Source organism: Gasterosteus aculeatus, chromosome 21 (genome assembly GCF_964276395.1).
Source record: "Gasterosteus aculeatus chromosome 21, fGasAcu3.hap1.1, whole genome shotgun sequence".
Classification (NCBI taxonomy): Eukaryota; Metazoa; Chordata; class Actinopteri; order Perciformes; family Gasterosteidae; genus Gasterosteus; species Gasterosteus aculeatus.
Window position 1 is genome coordinate 7,537,549 of NC_135708.1, and position 16,192 is coordinate 7,553,740.

At 44.0% G+C, this 16,192-nt stretch overlaps 1 protein-coding gene and 1 non-coding gene across 12 annotated transcripts in view; one reads left to right on the forward strand and one right to left on the reverse strand.

Annotated features, from left to right (window-relative positions):
* The first annotated feature begins 2,080 nt into the window (after positions 1 to 2,080).
* On the forward strand, positions 2,081 to 2,152 carry trnag-ucc (transfer RNA glycine (anticodon UCC)). The gene has a single exon. It is a non-coding gene; the product is annotated as a tRNA-Gly (tRNA).
* Positions 2,153 to 4,944: 2,792 nt separating this feature from the next.
* Positions 4,945 to 16,192, reverse strand: part of slc12a7b (solute carrier family 12 member 7b) — a 59,335-nt gene continuing 48,087 nt past the window's right edge. For 4 of the 11 annotated variants that reach the window (XM_040166740.2, XM_040166743.2, XM_040166746.2 and 1 more), the window contains 11 exons: positions 15,720 to 15,824; positions 14,595 to 14,763; positions 13,879 to 14,074; positions 13,375 to 13,544; positions 13,021 to 13,152; positions 12,577 to 12,684; positions 12,116 to 12,229; positions 10,103 to 10,278; positions 8,947 to 8,961; positions 7,519 to 7,652; positions 4,945 to 7,338 (listed from right to left, as the gene is read on the reverse strand). In XM_040166740.2, the coding sequence (XP_040022674.2) occupies positions 7,247 to 7,338; positions 7,519 to 7,652; positions 8,947 to 8,961; positions 10,103 to 10,278; positions 12,116 to 12,229; positions 12,577 to 12,684; positions 13,021 to 13,152; positions 13,375 to 13,544; positions 13,879 to 14,074; positions 14,595 to 14,763; positions 15,720 to 15,824 (1,411 nt within the window). In that variant the 3' untranslated portion in view covers positions 4,945 to 7,246. The remainder of the gene's footprint in view (positions 7,339 to 7,518; positions 7,653 to 8,946; positions 8,962 to 10,102; positions 10,279 to 12,115; positions 12,230 to 12,576; positions 12,685 to 13,020; positions 13,153 to 13,374; positions 13,545 to 13,878; positions 14,075 to 14,594; positions 14,764 to 15,719; positions 15,825 to 16,192) is intronic. The other 7 variants (XM_040166741.2, XM_078097025.1, XM_078097026.1 and 4 more) reach the window with 3 other exon arrangements.

The following is a 16,192-nucleotide window of genomic DNA, read 5'->3' on the forward strand; positions in this document are numbered from 1 at the left end:
ATATATATATATATATATATATATATATATATATATATATATATATATATATATATATCACTTTGTTTAGCACAGTAAAAGCTGCATCAAGTGAAAAACAGAGAGAGAGAAACTACACAGCATTATTCACACACTGATGACAGCAAAATTCAATAACGAATTAAAAACCAGTGTTTTGCGTGCTTTTATTTTGAAGTAATGTTATCAGAACAATAAAAACAGGCACTCTGTGCAACAGCAAGTTAAAAGCAAAGAAGGGTTTGGGACTTTGTTTGGGTTCAAATGTTGTTAAAAATGTTCAAATGTTTATTGAAAGGGATGTTCACTCCTCCTGCTTTATTACAGTTATGTGAAAAAGCACTCAGCATATTAACAGATATTACAAAAACTTGCTTTGCATTTTTAATACACGTCGAAGGGGAAATGTCAGATGTAAGAGAGCTTGACTAACCTGACCAACAGATGGTTAGTTAGGTGAAGTTCTTTCTGAAAGATGCTGGCATTATAGCGCACCTTATTGTGCGCCTGCTTGCTGGCTAATGGCCGTCGCTCGGTTACCACTGATGGAGCCACGGCCTCGTTAAGGACGCCTGGCGCCGACCCTCCGGTTCCTTCCCAGATTAACACTGCAGCACTGTCATCGTTTTCACTGTTGTAACTTTCTTCAACCTTAATTATAGATACGTTCTTCCCATGAAGATAAAAAAAATATTAAACCAAAATGAAACCCGTAAAAAGTTGTGGCCTTTTGAGTTACATAGGAGGCTTTTAGCCAGCAGGAGTTTTGCTAATCTACAGCTGATTGGACAGTTTTTTACTCAAAGTAGCGCAAAGCTCCGATCTATACCTGCACAGGCATACGACATTACAGCCAAGTGCACACATCACTTAACGGTTGTTTATGTCCTCAGCAAGTAGTGCTGCTACTGCTGTCAAGCATCCATAAGCATGATGCAGATCACAGAGCACCCTCTGGCCTTACACCCTCTGCCGGACCTCTTGGTGGGAGAGAGATTTACAATACAATGCCATGACAATATAATAAAATAATATTCAAAGGGAAGTTGTGTTGAACTGACTTGTCTACCAGGGATAAACGAGCAAGCAAAAGAGCAGGAAGTGTGAATTAATTTAAGCCTCAAAAGCGTTTGTTTCATTACATTACATTACATGTCATTTAGGAGACATTTTTATCCAAAGCCACTTACAACAAGTGCATTTGCACTTTCTGAACCTCCAGTATAAAGTGTTTTCAACCCTTTCTGAGGGGGCTGTGTAGCAAGCCTTGCACATTGTGTGTGTGTGTTGGCAAACATATAGAGATGTCTCTCTCACGTTGTCTGACTTAAAGATGTCCTCATGATGGATTCAACTCATAAATTAAATTAAATTTACATCAGTGTCTGCCCTCTATCTGCAGCAAGAAGCCACATTCAAAGGAAGACAAGGCTGCCCTCTGGTGGACAGATGCTTTTCTGACTACGTGGCTCCACCAGTCTGCACACAATGACCAGAATACACATCGATTCACCTCCACGCGCTGTTTATAGGATCGACCCGTCTTTTTTGGGCTTGTGACCCCGCTGATATGATATATCCGTCCACAGCTGGACACTGGACAGCAGGATCTCAGTGGGGCGAGGGGGAAAAAGGCTCACAAAATTTCCATAAATCTAAATATTTGACCTCAAAACCAGTCGATCAAGCCATATGGTTGGTTGCTGGATCTTACCCACACATGGTGATGGTTTTATTTTCTTCTGACGGCTCACTTCTCACTGAACGCGCAGCAGGGCATCAAGCAGAAACAATCGATCCTTAATGGTGACGTCGCACCACGACAAGAAGTTGATCAAGAAGGCAGGATTTCTTACAGGATTCGAGCTCTGTTAAAAACTCTTCACGCGGGAGAGGTCCCCGGTAAATACAACCCGCTAGAGTTCAGACGTCTGTGATGTCTTTACCGTAGACGCAGGGGCCTCCTCTGTCTCCTCCTCCTGACTATAGCACCTCCTCATCCTCTCTACTCCGCTCCTCTTCCTCAGTCAATGATTTACAGAAGAACTCCAGCATTTTCCATGCGATGGTGGTATAGTGGTAAGCATAGCTGCCTTCCAAGCAGTTGACCCGGGTTCGATTCCCGGCCATCGCAAACCTTTTTCTGCGGGATTAAAAGGCGATGGTTTACTGATCTGCTTCTTAGGTGTGCCGGTGGGCTCTGTTGATGGAGAACATAGGAGCTACTGGGAAAAAGTCATCTTCACAGAGCCTGCAGGGAGAGAAGCTTCATAATAAATAATCAACCCATGGTTTAAAACGAACACACGCCCAGTGACTATGACAGATGTTTTGAGAAGAAAAGACAGAATGAGATATATTTGGCTGTAAGTGATTTAGGATTTTTAGGTGGTAAAACCCCCCAAAAATATGAGAGCACGTGTTTGCTCACAGCTCTGCATCTGTTGCTTTGAAGGGTAGATGCTCAACATCGGCCTCTCCAGCTCCTCATCTTCATCTTTCCCTTTTTTACAGCCCAAAACCACAAATAACAAGGGGACGTTTCATTTGTTGGGGCAGTGAGTGGAGTGGGGATTTACACGTTATCTCCATGTTTCAATCAATTCCTACTTTTTCTTCCTTCATACTTAGAATAGTCTAAGTCATTTGTTTTCTACTATCGTCAATCTCTTCGGTGCTCTCCCGGATTGATGGAGAAAGTCCAGAGAAACTCTTTCATTCATTCAGCATTCATTCAAACAACGGGTAAATGCTGTGTCATCACCACAGCGCAACTAGTGGCCAAAAACATATTACATCCATAGTGGTTTAGCACTGGACGTTCAAGGATTCAGGATTCGAGCTCTGTTAAAAACTCTTCACGCGGGAGAGGTCCCCGGTAAATACAACCCGCTAGAGTTCAGACAGTCTTTGATGTCTTTACCGAGAATGCAGGGGCCTCCTCTGTCTCCTCCTCCTGACTATAACACCTCCTCGTCCCCTCTACTCCTCTCCTCTTCCTCAGTCAATCATTTACAGAAGAACCCGAGCATTTTCCATGGTGAGCATAGCTGCCTTCCAAGCAGTTGACCCGGGTTCGATTCCCGGCCATCGCAAACCCTTTTTGCGATGACCAACCAGGTGTAGTTTACTCAGTCTTTGATGTCTTTACTGAGGACGCAGGGGCATCCTCCTCTTTGACTCCCCTTTTCCTTAGTCCATGATTTACAGAGGAATCCCCCCATTCCGTGTGCGATGGTGGTATAGTGGTGAGCATAGCTGCCTTCCAAGCAGTTGACCTTTTTGATTCCCGGCCATCGCAGAACATTTTGGTAACCGATGGAGTGTTTTTAAGTACAGTAAGAGGTGAGAACCGATGTGTCTTAGTTATTAATTCCATGCATGGTGTATATATTTTGGCAGAATTTAGTGGCTCAAATTTCAAGTTTTAATTAAAGGCATTGAGGTGTCGCATGCCTAACATTTTCTCTTCCAGCAGCGTAGGTGCACCGTGACATCGTGCAGTTCTGGGTTGGGTGGGAGCTGCTGGAGAGAAACCACATTATTGAGGTTGTAATCTCAATTTACCCATTTCACACCACCAGGACATGATGGCCATTAAGTCCATCACTTCTGGTTTTGGACTTGTGAATATCTTGAATTCCTGTTGACATATTCCCTATTATAGTTTCTGGAGTTCTTTGAATATGATTATTAGTGTTCAATACCAATACTGTTAAACCCTAACAATGAACAGTTCCATGAACTACAGTAAAGCAGTATATTCCCTTGAAATATTTTTTCAATTATTTTTACGTTAAATTGCATGCAAGAAAGGCATGAGTAAAAAGAATGCAAACTTCATATTACACGCTTAGTCACAACTTCCCATGCCTGGGAAGCTCATGAATAGTGAGCATACTGTGTGCGTATATATATATATATATATATATATATAATGTCATGGAAACGTCCTAACATAGATCATCTCTAACGTAGAATTCCAACGTGTGGAACATGTTGATCTATGAACTCTTCCTTCTGTCCTCGTGCACTTTGCTCTCAACTCTCCATCAATTGACAGCCTGTTTGAAGTGCCAACAATCTCCCCACATTTATCCAGGACGTTTTCCAAACCACTGTCTTTTAGGGACACAGAGATGGTCCTTTGCAGGGTAGATGCTGATATGAAAGTTGCCTCGCAACTACCAACATGTTCTGGGCACAATCGGTGTTGAAAGGTCTGTTTGCCGCTCATCCCTCTTCTGATTGACACATGGAGGAATTCCACTACACAGTTCTTTAGTTTGTTTTACTTCCCGTGCAAAAAGCTCTCTACGTCATCACACAGTCTCGCCCTCTTTGGTCTAACTGACCGCAGCACCCAGCGGTTTTAGGGGTCAGGGGTCAACGCACACTGGAAGTAAACAGAGTTGTGTCAACTGCGTTAAAATATCTTCACAAATGCAGTGCGATCCACAAACAAGTAGAAAGATCGATACACAAATACATTCATGCTTTGGGATATATTTGTGAATCTTTGTGTGTGTTTGCAATTATTGACAGTTCTGACCCCATCAATTAGCCTGACTGCTTGTGTGTCTTATCGAAAGAGGACAAAGACAAATACACAAGGTAAGTTGTATTTGAAACCCTTTTTTGGAACTTTTCTACAATCCCACTATCATGATGTGACTTTACACGATGAGTTGTATCATTGAACTTTGGTACTTGTGATATTATGAGGAAAAAGTAATTTTTCTTGCTCCTTCCATGATGAATAAACTACATAGAAATGTATATTTATCACTCAGGCCACCCTTTATTTCATATGGTGCCGCACTAAGGCCAGCAGTCCTGGAAGTACCCATTGTGACATGAATATCAAATTGTGTGTGTGTACGTGTGTGTGTGCATGTGACGAGAATGAAGACTTGGGACAGGTTCTGCGTTATTATCAGCACTTTTAATAATTACTCAGAGGCACAAATACAATTTACAGGGCTAGCTTCCTCTATATGTGGACCCACAAGTGACTTCTTGTTCCAGAACGCGAGGACGACTGCGGACAACAGCACAAACACAGCGGGGCCGCACTGGAACGAACACACACACACAGCTTTTTTCTCTCCTTTAGTGAATCCACATGTGACGTCAATTGGAGCAGTGTGATTTTTATCTCCATGTGTTCACCCCGGTAACCTACAAAATTACAGCTGTGGTACACTGCTGAACATCCTCTTCACCTCCCAAAAACCTCTGGATATATTTTGCGTGATCTGTTTCCTTCACATACAGCTGCTTCAATCGAACTCAGTCACCAGCAAACAAAAACATCTTTAATGATTTATTCCAATGTTTCAAACTATCTTTTATTTACACAGCACTATGTTTAAAATCTTTGGCCACTAAAAAATAAAACTGAACAAAGGAAGCGAAAATGGTTCCAACTCCAGATTGAAGGGATAGTTCTCTTATGTTATATATTAAATATGATATCATTGATACTTTCTGAACAGGTTTACCTGAGAACCTTCAGTCCTGTGTGTTACTTTCTTTCAGGTAACAAAAACACATAGAAACTGGGCATTCGCTGCTGTGTACGTACACACACACACACACACACACACACACACACACACACACCCACACCGCATCTCTCTGCCTCCTTCCACAGGAACGAAAAAGAACACTTAAAGTAACAGATGATCAACAATGACGTAACAGAAACTACAGGGCAACTAGTTAGTTACAAGCAAACTAAACACAACAAAAACAGCGATGTTTCAGAAGGGACGGTCAGAAGTTCTCCGCTTTCTGCTTTAAAAAATACTGCACGGCTAATCTGAAAAAAACAACAACTGTGGAGGGACACGAGAAAAATAGTTCGAGTTCAAATCTCCTAAGTTGCATTTGCTCAATTAATCATTTCCTAAAAGTGAAAATTGTGCTAAACATTTTTTTTCCAGCTGTCGTTGAGACAGATTAGTGATACCTCCACAGTTTTCCACAGAGTCATTTTGGCACTTTTCTCCTACACATGCTCATTACAATGAATCTACTCAAAGTCTGGGCTCATGAGTTATAACAACTTCCCCGTCTCATGTGAGCACAGTGTCAAGTGGACCGGTAGGATGCGTCACTGCAGGCGATGGAACCGGGTCGAGAGTACGCAATGAATAAAGCGCTGAGTGCAAAATCAACAGTGCTGTTGCTATATGGCGATATGGGCAAAGTTGCACGAGTCAGTTTGTCCCTTTACATTTTAAACTTTGCTAAATGATGACAATTCTGCGGGCAGGTTTGACGTGAGCCAATCTGCTTCGTCATAAAGCTACTGCATGCTGTGAAACAGCCCTGGGATGTCAAAAAATGTCCCACCTACTTCAGTCACAATGAGTATGTATACATGTGCGTTTAATATGTCATTATATAAAGCTGACAAAGGGTCCTAGAGTATATACCATGGCTCTTTTCCCTATTCAATGAGTGTTCTTTAGCCCCACATCTGGAGCACATGGTGATACAACATGTGGCGCACGTCCTCCCAGCGGGTCCTTCACTAAATCACTGGCGAGGATGACCAGCACAGGATACCGGGCCTATTAAAGGGACGACCTCAAACTAAAGACGTGACTGCCCTGTCCTGCAACAGATGAAAAGTAATTTTAAATGAAAGCACTGAGCACATGCCGTGATGAACGACACCAAAGTGCATCTGATCCAGTATTCAATAAAGCCGATCTGACACCTCACTCGTCTTCTCTCGGCACGCTTTCTCTAAGGACGTTTGTCCTGAACATCTCTTCAGCTTTCCAAAGTGCAACACAAAAGGGTCACATCACAGCGGCACACACATTCACTCCCTTGCTTTCTTTAGGGGAGCGCGGCGACGTCGACACAAGAGGGAAAAAACACAAAAATGTAACAGAATAGTTTTTTTTTTCCAGCAATAAACGAACAATGTTAAAGTGTCTATGCTTATCTTCCACATGTGGTGGGTGGGTGGGGTTCTGTGGCCCACCGTGGACACACTGTGCTCGCACTCTCAGTAAGTCCTTCATCCGGGGATCCTTCAAGTCACCTGTCAATCACGAATGGTCCCACCTTACAAAAAAAAACCCACACGTCCCTTCATAACAACCTAAATTAGGCTTTCTCCCTGGAAAAATGTCCGGTGACCGGTCACCATGGCAACTCCCCACGTGTGCAGGGTTGGGCATGAGAGTTGGGCTTTCGTTTGTTGTGCTTAAGAGTAGATGGTGATGACTTCACGGCCGCCGCCTCGTACCAGAAGGACCCGGTTCAGACCCTCGAGGAGAACCTCCAGGAACTCCATGTCTGAGAAGATGGTGGTCAAGAAACTAAACAAAGCAGTAACAACAATATATTATCATCTTTAAAGGTCAATATAGCAAACGTGTTAGCAAACAGTAAGTGACCATTCATTTAGAGTCGGGCTTAACTTCTTATAACTGTTCTGTTTTAAAAGGCAGGGGTCTCGGCTGCTTAAAAGGATACAGTTCTCGTCCCCTCCTCTGTTTCTGGGGGGTCCGGGCATGTTCAGCAGAACCAGTTGAGCTCCCTGCGACTTGTTGACCACAATCTCGTTCAGCTTGACAGCCGTGTGCATCCGGCGGACGTTTGACTGGTTCCTGGTTCGGCCAGAAGGTCACAGTGAGGGACAGAGAACGCTACAGCCTGAGGGACGTCAGTGATGAGCAGCAGAGATGATAGCAGTGGGTAGCTTTCCCAACTTCAGGAAAATGTCAAACTGGACTACAATAGGCCTTCTTCAGAGTCTACACAACCCGTACCACCAGAACGGTCCAAAGTATTTAAGTCTATGGTTCTGTATTTGTGCTTTATAATGTACTTATCTGCTACCTCTATGCTACCGCTCGCTGTCTCAGCTCTCTAACCAGATGTCTCTCACTTTCATTGTCTTTAAAAAAAAAGATGATTCAGGAAGCAGAGAGCAAAGCCTAACTTTCCTTTTAATGTCACATTGCTGCAAACCACACAGAAGGTTCAGGTATGTATTCCCAAGGAGTTATTCCCTGAAAAGGCACTAGAAACTTTATTTACAGGACAGCTGGAAAAAGCAAAGTGCTGCTTTATCCAGGATTTGAATTTAAGCATCACTAATATACTGCGTACTTCAAAAGAAACTGCCAGTACAGTACATTACCATATATGTTAATACATAAATCAGTTTTAGGCAAAGCATTCTGTATTTTAGCCAGGCAAGGTTAGGCGCTGAAACGGGTTGTACTCACAATAAAGAGGCAGCATCTACACACAGAAGGGACATGCAGTATCACACCTAATTGTCATGTCCATACTGGTGTTTATTATTGATTTGTGTGTCATAATCTAGCTTTGTATTCTCCATACTGTAGTCTTTCAATCCAACTGGTTTTGTTTATCAATAGTTCATTAATTGTACAACACTTGCTCAATGTTGCCTCTTTATCGTCACCTCAACAATTTAAGATTGAAAGCAATAAAAGAACATGAAGTTGACAGCCACAAGTCATTTAACATGAACAAGACAATTTCACAAATTTCTGCTTTCCATTCTACTGATGAACAAAATTTTAGATTTTCTTGCCGAGACTAATATTTGTGTCGTATTTGCTCATCCCTTTGAAAAAAGAAAATGGAAAGCACAAAGTTGCTCATGCATACAAACCACGTCTTCAATAGGACAAACAAATTAAATTGACGGAGGCATTCCGCCAACATTCTGTTACTCAGAAGACACAAACAAGGGCGCAGACACACACACAGGTCCGAGCACACTGAACAAAAAGCCACAGTCACCAGAGCGACACACACACACACACACACACACACACACACACACACACACACACACACACACACACACACACACACACACACACACACACACAGATGGCCTAGAGCAAAAAGAAGGCGACTTACAGACTCTCCCACTCTCTAGAAGGAGAAAATGGGACAGAACAACAGAAACAGGCTTAGATGCTTCCTACGTCAGCTCTCTCCACCACAACACATGCTTCCTACTGTCCCAAACGGCTCGTACTGTCACCTGAAGGAGACCACTGAAAGCCCCCCAGGACGACACATGGAACTGTTTGACGTCTATGTTGAGGTTGAAAGAGTAGCCACCGTTTCTTCTCTTTTTGTGTGACGTGTGTGAGACGATGTTCTTTACAGTGACTCTATAGGACGCTGCAGGTGGACTGAAGCCCACCTGAGGAAGTCCACACACTGAGTATGGACCAGACTGTGTCGGAAGTGGGAAAACATGAAGTGAAGCCCAAACATCTCGCCCTCCCTCCCCCCGTTGGCTTGCTGTATTTTAGCTTATAAACCCCTTTTCACTGAGAAGTTTATTTTGAATAAAATAAGATAAGATGAGAGAATCCTTTATTAGCCGAGGAATCCACAGGATTACTTTGTGCTGTAAAAGTTAGTTGGAGGCTCAGGAATTATACAAGAGATTTATATTTCAAACATTAAGATCTTTATAGGATCTTCTCTTTACGAAGCTATCAATATACGGACTTTGGTCTGACACTGCTAACATTTCTACGGCACTAAGGTTGGCAGGCGCCATCTATCCTTTGTATGTTCATATCACGTCGCAGATAACCTTTCCCTAATCACAGATTGTCTCATAAAATAAACTTCATCATAAATGTTTTTAAGAGCTAATTCAGCCAAACAGCCTCATATCACTTCTCTCAGATGAGTCCAGCAGCTAGGTGGCTAATGTTAACTCACTGCAGTCGTGCGCATGACCTATTGCAGGTGTACAGACGGGACCTCAAAGCCGCCGGCTCCGCTCCCCTGGTCGCTACTAAAGGCTCCAAATGACCATCCCCGTAATGGGAAGTATTTATGGTTTCATCCTTTTGCAAACGAAGGAAGAGGCAGACACGTCGTCCGTCTATATACTTCTCTGGTGAGGACAGTATGGGATGAGGGGGTGTTAGTCCAAATAGCAGCATGGTGTGTGATTTGCGTGGTCTGGCCATGCTCCAAGACTGAAATTGAAGTGAAAGTGCACACCAGATGAAGGTTTCTGCCGTGCTCAAAAAGAACAAATACTCACGGCTTCATGTTGAACAGGTCGCGCACGGCCACGTTGGCGTTGCACTCGCGGTTGCGGTTGCGCTCCAGGAACAGCTTGTCCTTGGTCCAGGTCATGTGAACGCGGTCGGGCCCGACTTCGGCCTTGTCATTTATAGCGGCGTGAGACGCCGTGTTTCTGTCGTGGATGAGCTGGGCCTGGAGCGGAGGGAGAGGGAAGAATGAGGAGACCCAGTATCTCTCCAGAGGAGGGACAAGATCAAACACAAGGAAGCAGGCGGTAGCTAAACTCCAAGGGGTCAGAGAAAAGGGAGCTTGAATTAACGCAGAAAGACAAAATAACTGACGGAGGGACATAGATAGGAAAAAAGGTGAACAGAATAGAAAAAAAAACAAGATGAAAGAAGAAATTTCCTGTGAAATGAAAATGAACTAGACTAGGAGGGTGAGGTATGATGTACAACCACCCTTTTCCAATCACTTACAGGGCTTCCAAAGATTAATACACATGCTCAAAGTAAGTACCCTAACACAGCCTATTGCGAAGAAATAATACAGCACAGCAGAGTGGGATTCACCACATTATTTTTATTAGAATAAAGTGTCAATGTCATTGTTCATTCTGTACACAAGACATCCATTGTAGTCTGTCCATCCCAGGAGAGGGATCCCTCCTCTGACATTCTCGCTAAGGTTTCTTCCGCTTTTCCGGTGCTGATGTGAGGGTTTCGGGACAGAGGATGTTGCATGTGTACAGAATGAATTGAATTGAATGTGAACACTTACATAAGGACAGACAATGAGAATACATGATGGGGTTAATATCTCCCACCATAAAGATATGGATTATGGCTACTGTCCATGCTGGTACCAATTCATGTTCAATAAATGTGTCTTGGTAAAACATGGCTGGCTGACTAGGTTATTTAGATTTAGAAAATAGATTTAGGTCTCAGTTGTGCTTAAAAGACATGCAGGTGAGAGGTGGCGTGGTGTACAACATGCACATTTCTTTTCATGGAGGATGCCTGTTCGGCAGCAACTGGAAACATCAACCTGCTATGTCAGTGTCCTGGGTGGGGCAGCGGTTAGGAGAAGGGGGGCGGTGGAAGAAGACTAAATAAAATCAACCAAAAGAGAGTACAGTATTGTCAAATCAGAACTTTGAATGTTATCGCTCCGGGTTGACAGCCTGTGACTTTGTAATGCTCAATAATAATTAACACATCCCTATGTTGAGGTTTCTGAGACAATACTGTCCACTCGTTACACAGGGAGGGGGGGGGGATTATGGAGTGATGGGGGAGTTCAGGCTGGACCGTTTCAGGGTGCAATGGGCTGGTGTTCACAAAGCAGCTCTCGGTGACCGCAGTTGGAGGTGCTAGTGTAGTGAGTCTGGACTTCAACTGTCGGACGTGCAAGGTGGACGTCATCTGTAGGTGTGACCCAGCTTCTCGTTCTCTAGGACTGAGCCTATGGCATCTGCAGGCCGTATATAATAAAAAGGATTTGTACTTCGGGGCTTACTGGGACGGTCCTCCAGCTGCTTTCTACGGAAGCCGACTATTCAGCTTAAGCTGTGATGTAACACAGCAACTCATCACCTAAGTACCCAGTGGCCGTGTGTGGCATGCACATGAGCCCATTTGATGGATAAGACCACAGACAGGTCAAAGAGCACAAAAGATTATCCAGAGAGCAATGCCTTACAGAAAAGAAATCATTTTTGCTTACTGGGTTATACTTCTAATTCCAAAAGGCCTGTCTTTATATAGTTTAATAACTATATAGGATGTAAATGTATAACCTATTGCCCAAAGCAGTACTAGTACTCTCCTTCTACATCTTTCCTTCCCCCTTGGATTCCTTGGATTGATTATACTGTATATGCATTATAACCCAGAATATCAGGGTTAAAATTGAGGGCAGACTGGAAACCATGACGGTGCTATGCCTGCAGCCAAAGATCAAGCTTTGTGAAGACGGGTTTGTGCGTCTAACAGCGAGGGACAAGCAGGTTGACAACATCCGCTACCTCGTCCTCTTGAGTGTCCTCCGCCGCGGAGGTGGACCGGCTGCGGGTCGTGCTCGGAGCGCCCTGGTTCTTCCTCCGGATGGAGTTACGCGACTCGTCAGTGATACTCTGAATCTGAGCGTTGCGGCCCAGAGAGGCGATGGCCGACGAACAAGGAGGGGGGCAATTGTCATATAACGCAAGGGCAGGCTAGATTTACTACAACACTGTTCGGATCCTACTATGTATTAATTCATGGACATGATGATGTTGAATCTGACCAGCGTCATATTGAAGCAACTCATATTTAATGATTACACTTTCAAACAACATTGAGTAACAATAAAGGCCTTCCTGTTGAAGTGTGTTTATGATTTCATTTCATTAGTAATTATTTGAATGCGCTCGTGTTGATTTGAAATGCGGCTGCAGCGACAAAGTGGCCCTGATTGCAGTGTTGTGTTTCAGTAGATGTTCCTCACCTCTCTTTCCCTCTCGGTCCTGGAGAGTTGCATCTGTTTGAGCATCTGAGACCTTTGCTCCATCACAAGCGTCTTCTCGTAGGTGAAGGCCGAGATGTCGTTATCGTGCTACACAAGAGAGGACAAAAACAAAGTTGATTACACACACACACACATACACTTATTCAAAAAGAGAGATATAAAGCATTGGTGGAGGAAACCTCCTGCCCTTTAAGAGTAAAATATGTCCCTGTTAAGAGTAGGAAATATATTGTGATCAAGGAGTAGTGCATCGACCAACTTTAGCTGGTAGAGAAACTGTTTTTCTTGTTTTACCTCAGAATCTAAATGTGTGATTTGTGTTGCAAATATTGAAACATATAAAGCCACAGCGCGAGAAGACCATGGCCTTGAATCCAGTTCAAGACGAAGTGCAGTTTGCTATTCCATCAGTCAAAGTCTCACCATCTCCACCACTTCCACCTCTGCATTCAGTCGCAGGTGGTAGAGGAACATCTGGAGATCCTTCTTCATTTGGATGCTGTTGTCGTCCATCTGAGCTACGGTGAAGATGCGCATCTTACACTTCCTCCACACCTGGATGACCAAAACACAGCGTTGTTATGGAAGAAAGTGGAACGGGAGTCAAAGGGGGAAAGATGGAAGGATTAACGAGAGAGCAGGGGGGAGGGAGGCGAGGGAAGATATTCTCAAAAACTGTGTAAAAGAAGGGTTCTGGACGAGAGCATGAAGACAGGAACTACAGAAACAAAACAATGACTTGTGGGTGTTGAAGGTATCTCAAAGATATAAACTGACCTTGTGCTGCCGCAGAAGGAAGGGCAGCAGCATCAGCATGCCTCCATCGTGAACCACCCACCACACGTCGATGGTGCCCTCCCCCAAGCGCTCCAGGTTGGTGGGGAAGCTGTCCACGTTCTTAGCCACGAGCAAGGCATGATGAGCTGCTGTGGACTCCCGCACCGTCTCTGGATGGACAGAAGGAAAGTGTTGTGGGTACGACCTGGTACTGATCATCTCCATCTATGGTGAAATTAAAACCCTGCAGACTGATTGGAGTGACACTGTGCCCTGTACAATGCTACACAACAACCAGCCATGCTACCAACTAAAGCAGTCACACATAAGTTATTGCAATTTCAACAAAAATATGTAGCTATGCAAATGTGCAGTAAATGTATCAATACTTCCAGTGCATTTTCTAAATCAATTTGGATAGAATTTTCAATGCTCTTCCGATGAATGCGCCTCTCTACCTTCAAATGTACTCGATTCATATTTGAGGGGTCTCATGCTCAGTACCTATGAAATTCTTCCATGACTGTGGGTCGTTGGCCTGCCTCCAGGTGCCGGGCCAGGCCATGAGGATTGTGTTGTGCTTCATGCCTCCCAGCCCCGCGGACTGGATGAGGTGGGAAACGCCGTCTCGGAGGTTTGAAGACACCACGACGTGGCAGAAACCCTTTGTTCGCTCCTCCGACATGGCCGACTTTATGTTCTGGACCGAAAAGATAGAAAACATAAAAACAATAACCATTCAGCAATGCCCCTCATATCCACTCAGGAGTAGTCATGCTGGCAATGCCCATGGATGAAGCAGTTAATGTAATCTCAGATTTCAGCTTCTGTAACAGATGGTTTTGGAGGAAAGGTAGGCCACGGATTCAAATACTTTTGAAGTCATGGTCTTGTCAGTTGCACAAAACAATGCATGAAAAGAATACCTACACCATTTGGCCAGTAGATGGTAGAGTTCACTCACAGTCCGCATGTCTAATGCTTCCTAACTGTTAAAATCCTGACTGACACAACGAATTTGCTTTACGGCACCAAATATTGTAAACACAAAGGAAAAGGCACCATATACCATTTTGTGGATTTGAACTGTAATTCTTTGCAATAAATGAGCAGACAATACATGAAGTAGTAAAATAACACAGTTGTTGTTTTATCAGAAACTGCGTAGTGCAGATGAATGATGAATTTGCTGCATGCTGCAGTACAAATCCCCATCATACCTGCTCAGCCTTCCTGGCCTCTGTGTCTTTGGTGAGATAGGTCCCCTCTAAAACATTCCCCACTATGGTGAGGCCTTTCCCTGCCTTCAGCTGAGTCGTGAGGGACAGCAGACGGGGGTGTTTGACTCCTTGATCTGAGTCAACATTCAGGAGCACCAGCAACTGAGGCCTGCAGACATCGAGAGGGCGATTGGGCGAGAAGGCAGAGTTAGAACCCTGTGAAAAGCGAATTGTTGCCGACTATGCAGGGCAACTGAGCAGTCACCTTCAATAGAACTGTATCAGTATCATCGCAAACATCACATCAGGCCACACTGAGCGAGACAAGGAAAGGGGAAGAAACTGGTGTTTTGGATAAGCATGGGCAGCCAGTGTGGTCCTTCTGTACTGTACGCGCTGTCAGATTAGGACTGAGAGATTACTCAAATTCTCCCTCTGTCTATTTCTGTCTCTTTGGTTGGGCGTAACACAGACCGGTGGCACTGAGTCAACTCTGACCACACACAGCCACTTCCCTGTACTCCTATCTTTGTGGGAACCCTTGTTGACATGACGCATGACTTCTAGACCCTTACCCTCATTTTAACCATCGTTTGATGCCTAACCTCAAACTTTACACTGACAAATATCTCACGACCAATTTGCTATTGTTCTTATCAAGATTACGCCTCAGGGGAGGGGTAACGAACAATATTTTTACAGCCCGCTGATATTCAGGTCGAGGGTTATTATTTGCAGTCTGATTAGCAATCTGGGACGCAATCATGCAGTTTGAGTTGAGCAATGGCGTGTACGAACGGAAGTACAAAATCATTTTCAGACGATACACGGCAAACTCTCAACTTGCATTTTACTTAACCCTGCTCAAACCTGATTGTAGCTCCAGGAGTATCGACCAAACGGGAACCAGAAAAACTTCTCTTACTATTCTGGATTCATATGTAGAAATCTGTTTATTGTGAAGACCGTGACCCTAACCTAAACCGCAATACTAAGCTGTGACGTTGAAGCAGGTGAATTCACAGCCCAAAAATCTGCTAGTTAACACCGTGTTCAGGACTCGCAATGTAAAACGCACAAAAGAAACAGAAACAGACACACACACAAACACTCAACAAATTGTACCTCCAGTTCTTTGTGTGCGGTGGAGCCTCCTCGAGGCGAATGAGGGCGTAGCGTGCCGCATTGAGCGACAGGCCACGGATGCCGTCTCCCCACTCCTTCTCTGCCCTGCAGCAAACAAAGGATGGACCAGAAATTATCCACACAAAGAAGCAGCAACTAAATAAGTACACTCAAGGATTGTGAAGAACCAAAGCCAGTAGATGTTTCTCAACCGTCTCACACTGGTGTCACACCTGCTGGTATAATGGAGTCCTGTGTCAAAGCTCATTTCGTCAAGTCCCTTGGATTTATGAGAACATTTTTGGTTGCAGTACAGTAATCCCTCGTTTATCGCGGGGGTTACGTTCCGAAAATGACCCGCGATAAGTGAAATCCGCGAAATAGAAAACTTTTTTTTTTTTTTTTACAATTAGCAACTATTACATGTATACAAATACAGTGACTCGCGTGTAGGCCGTTTCACTGTTCTTCAG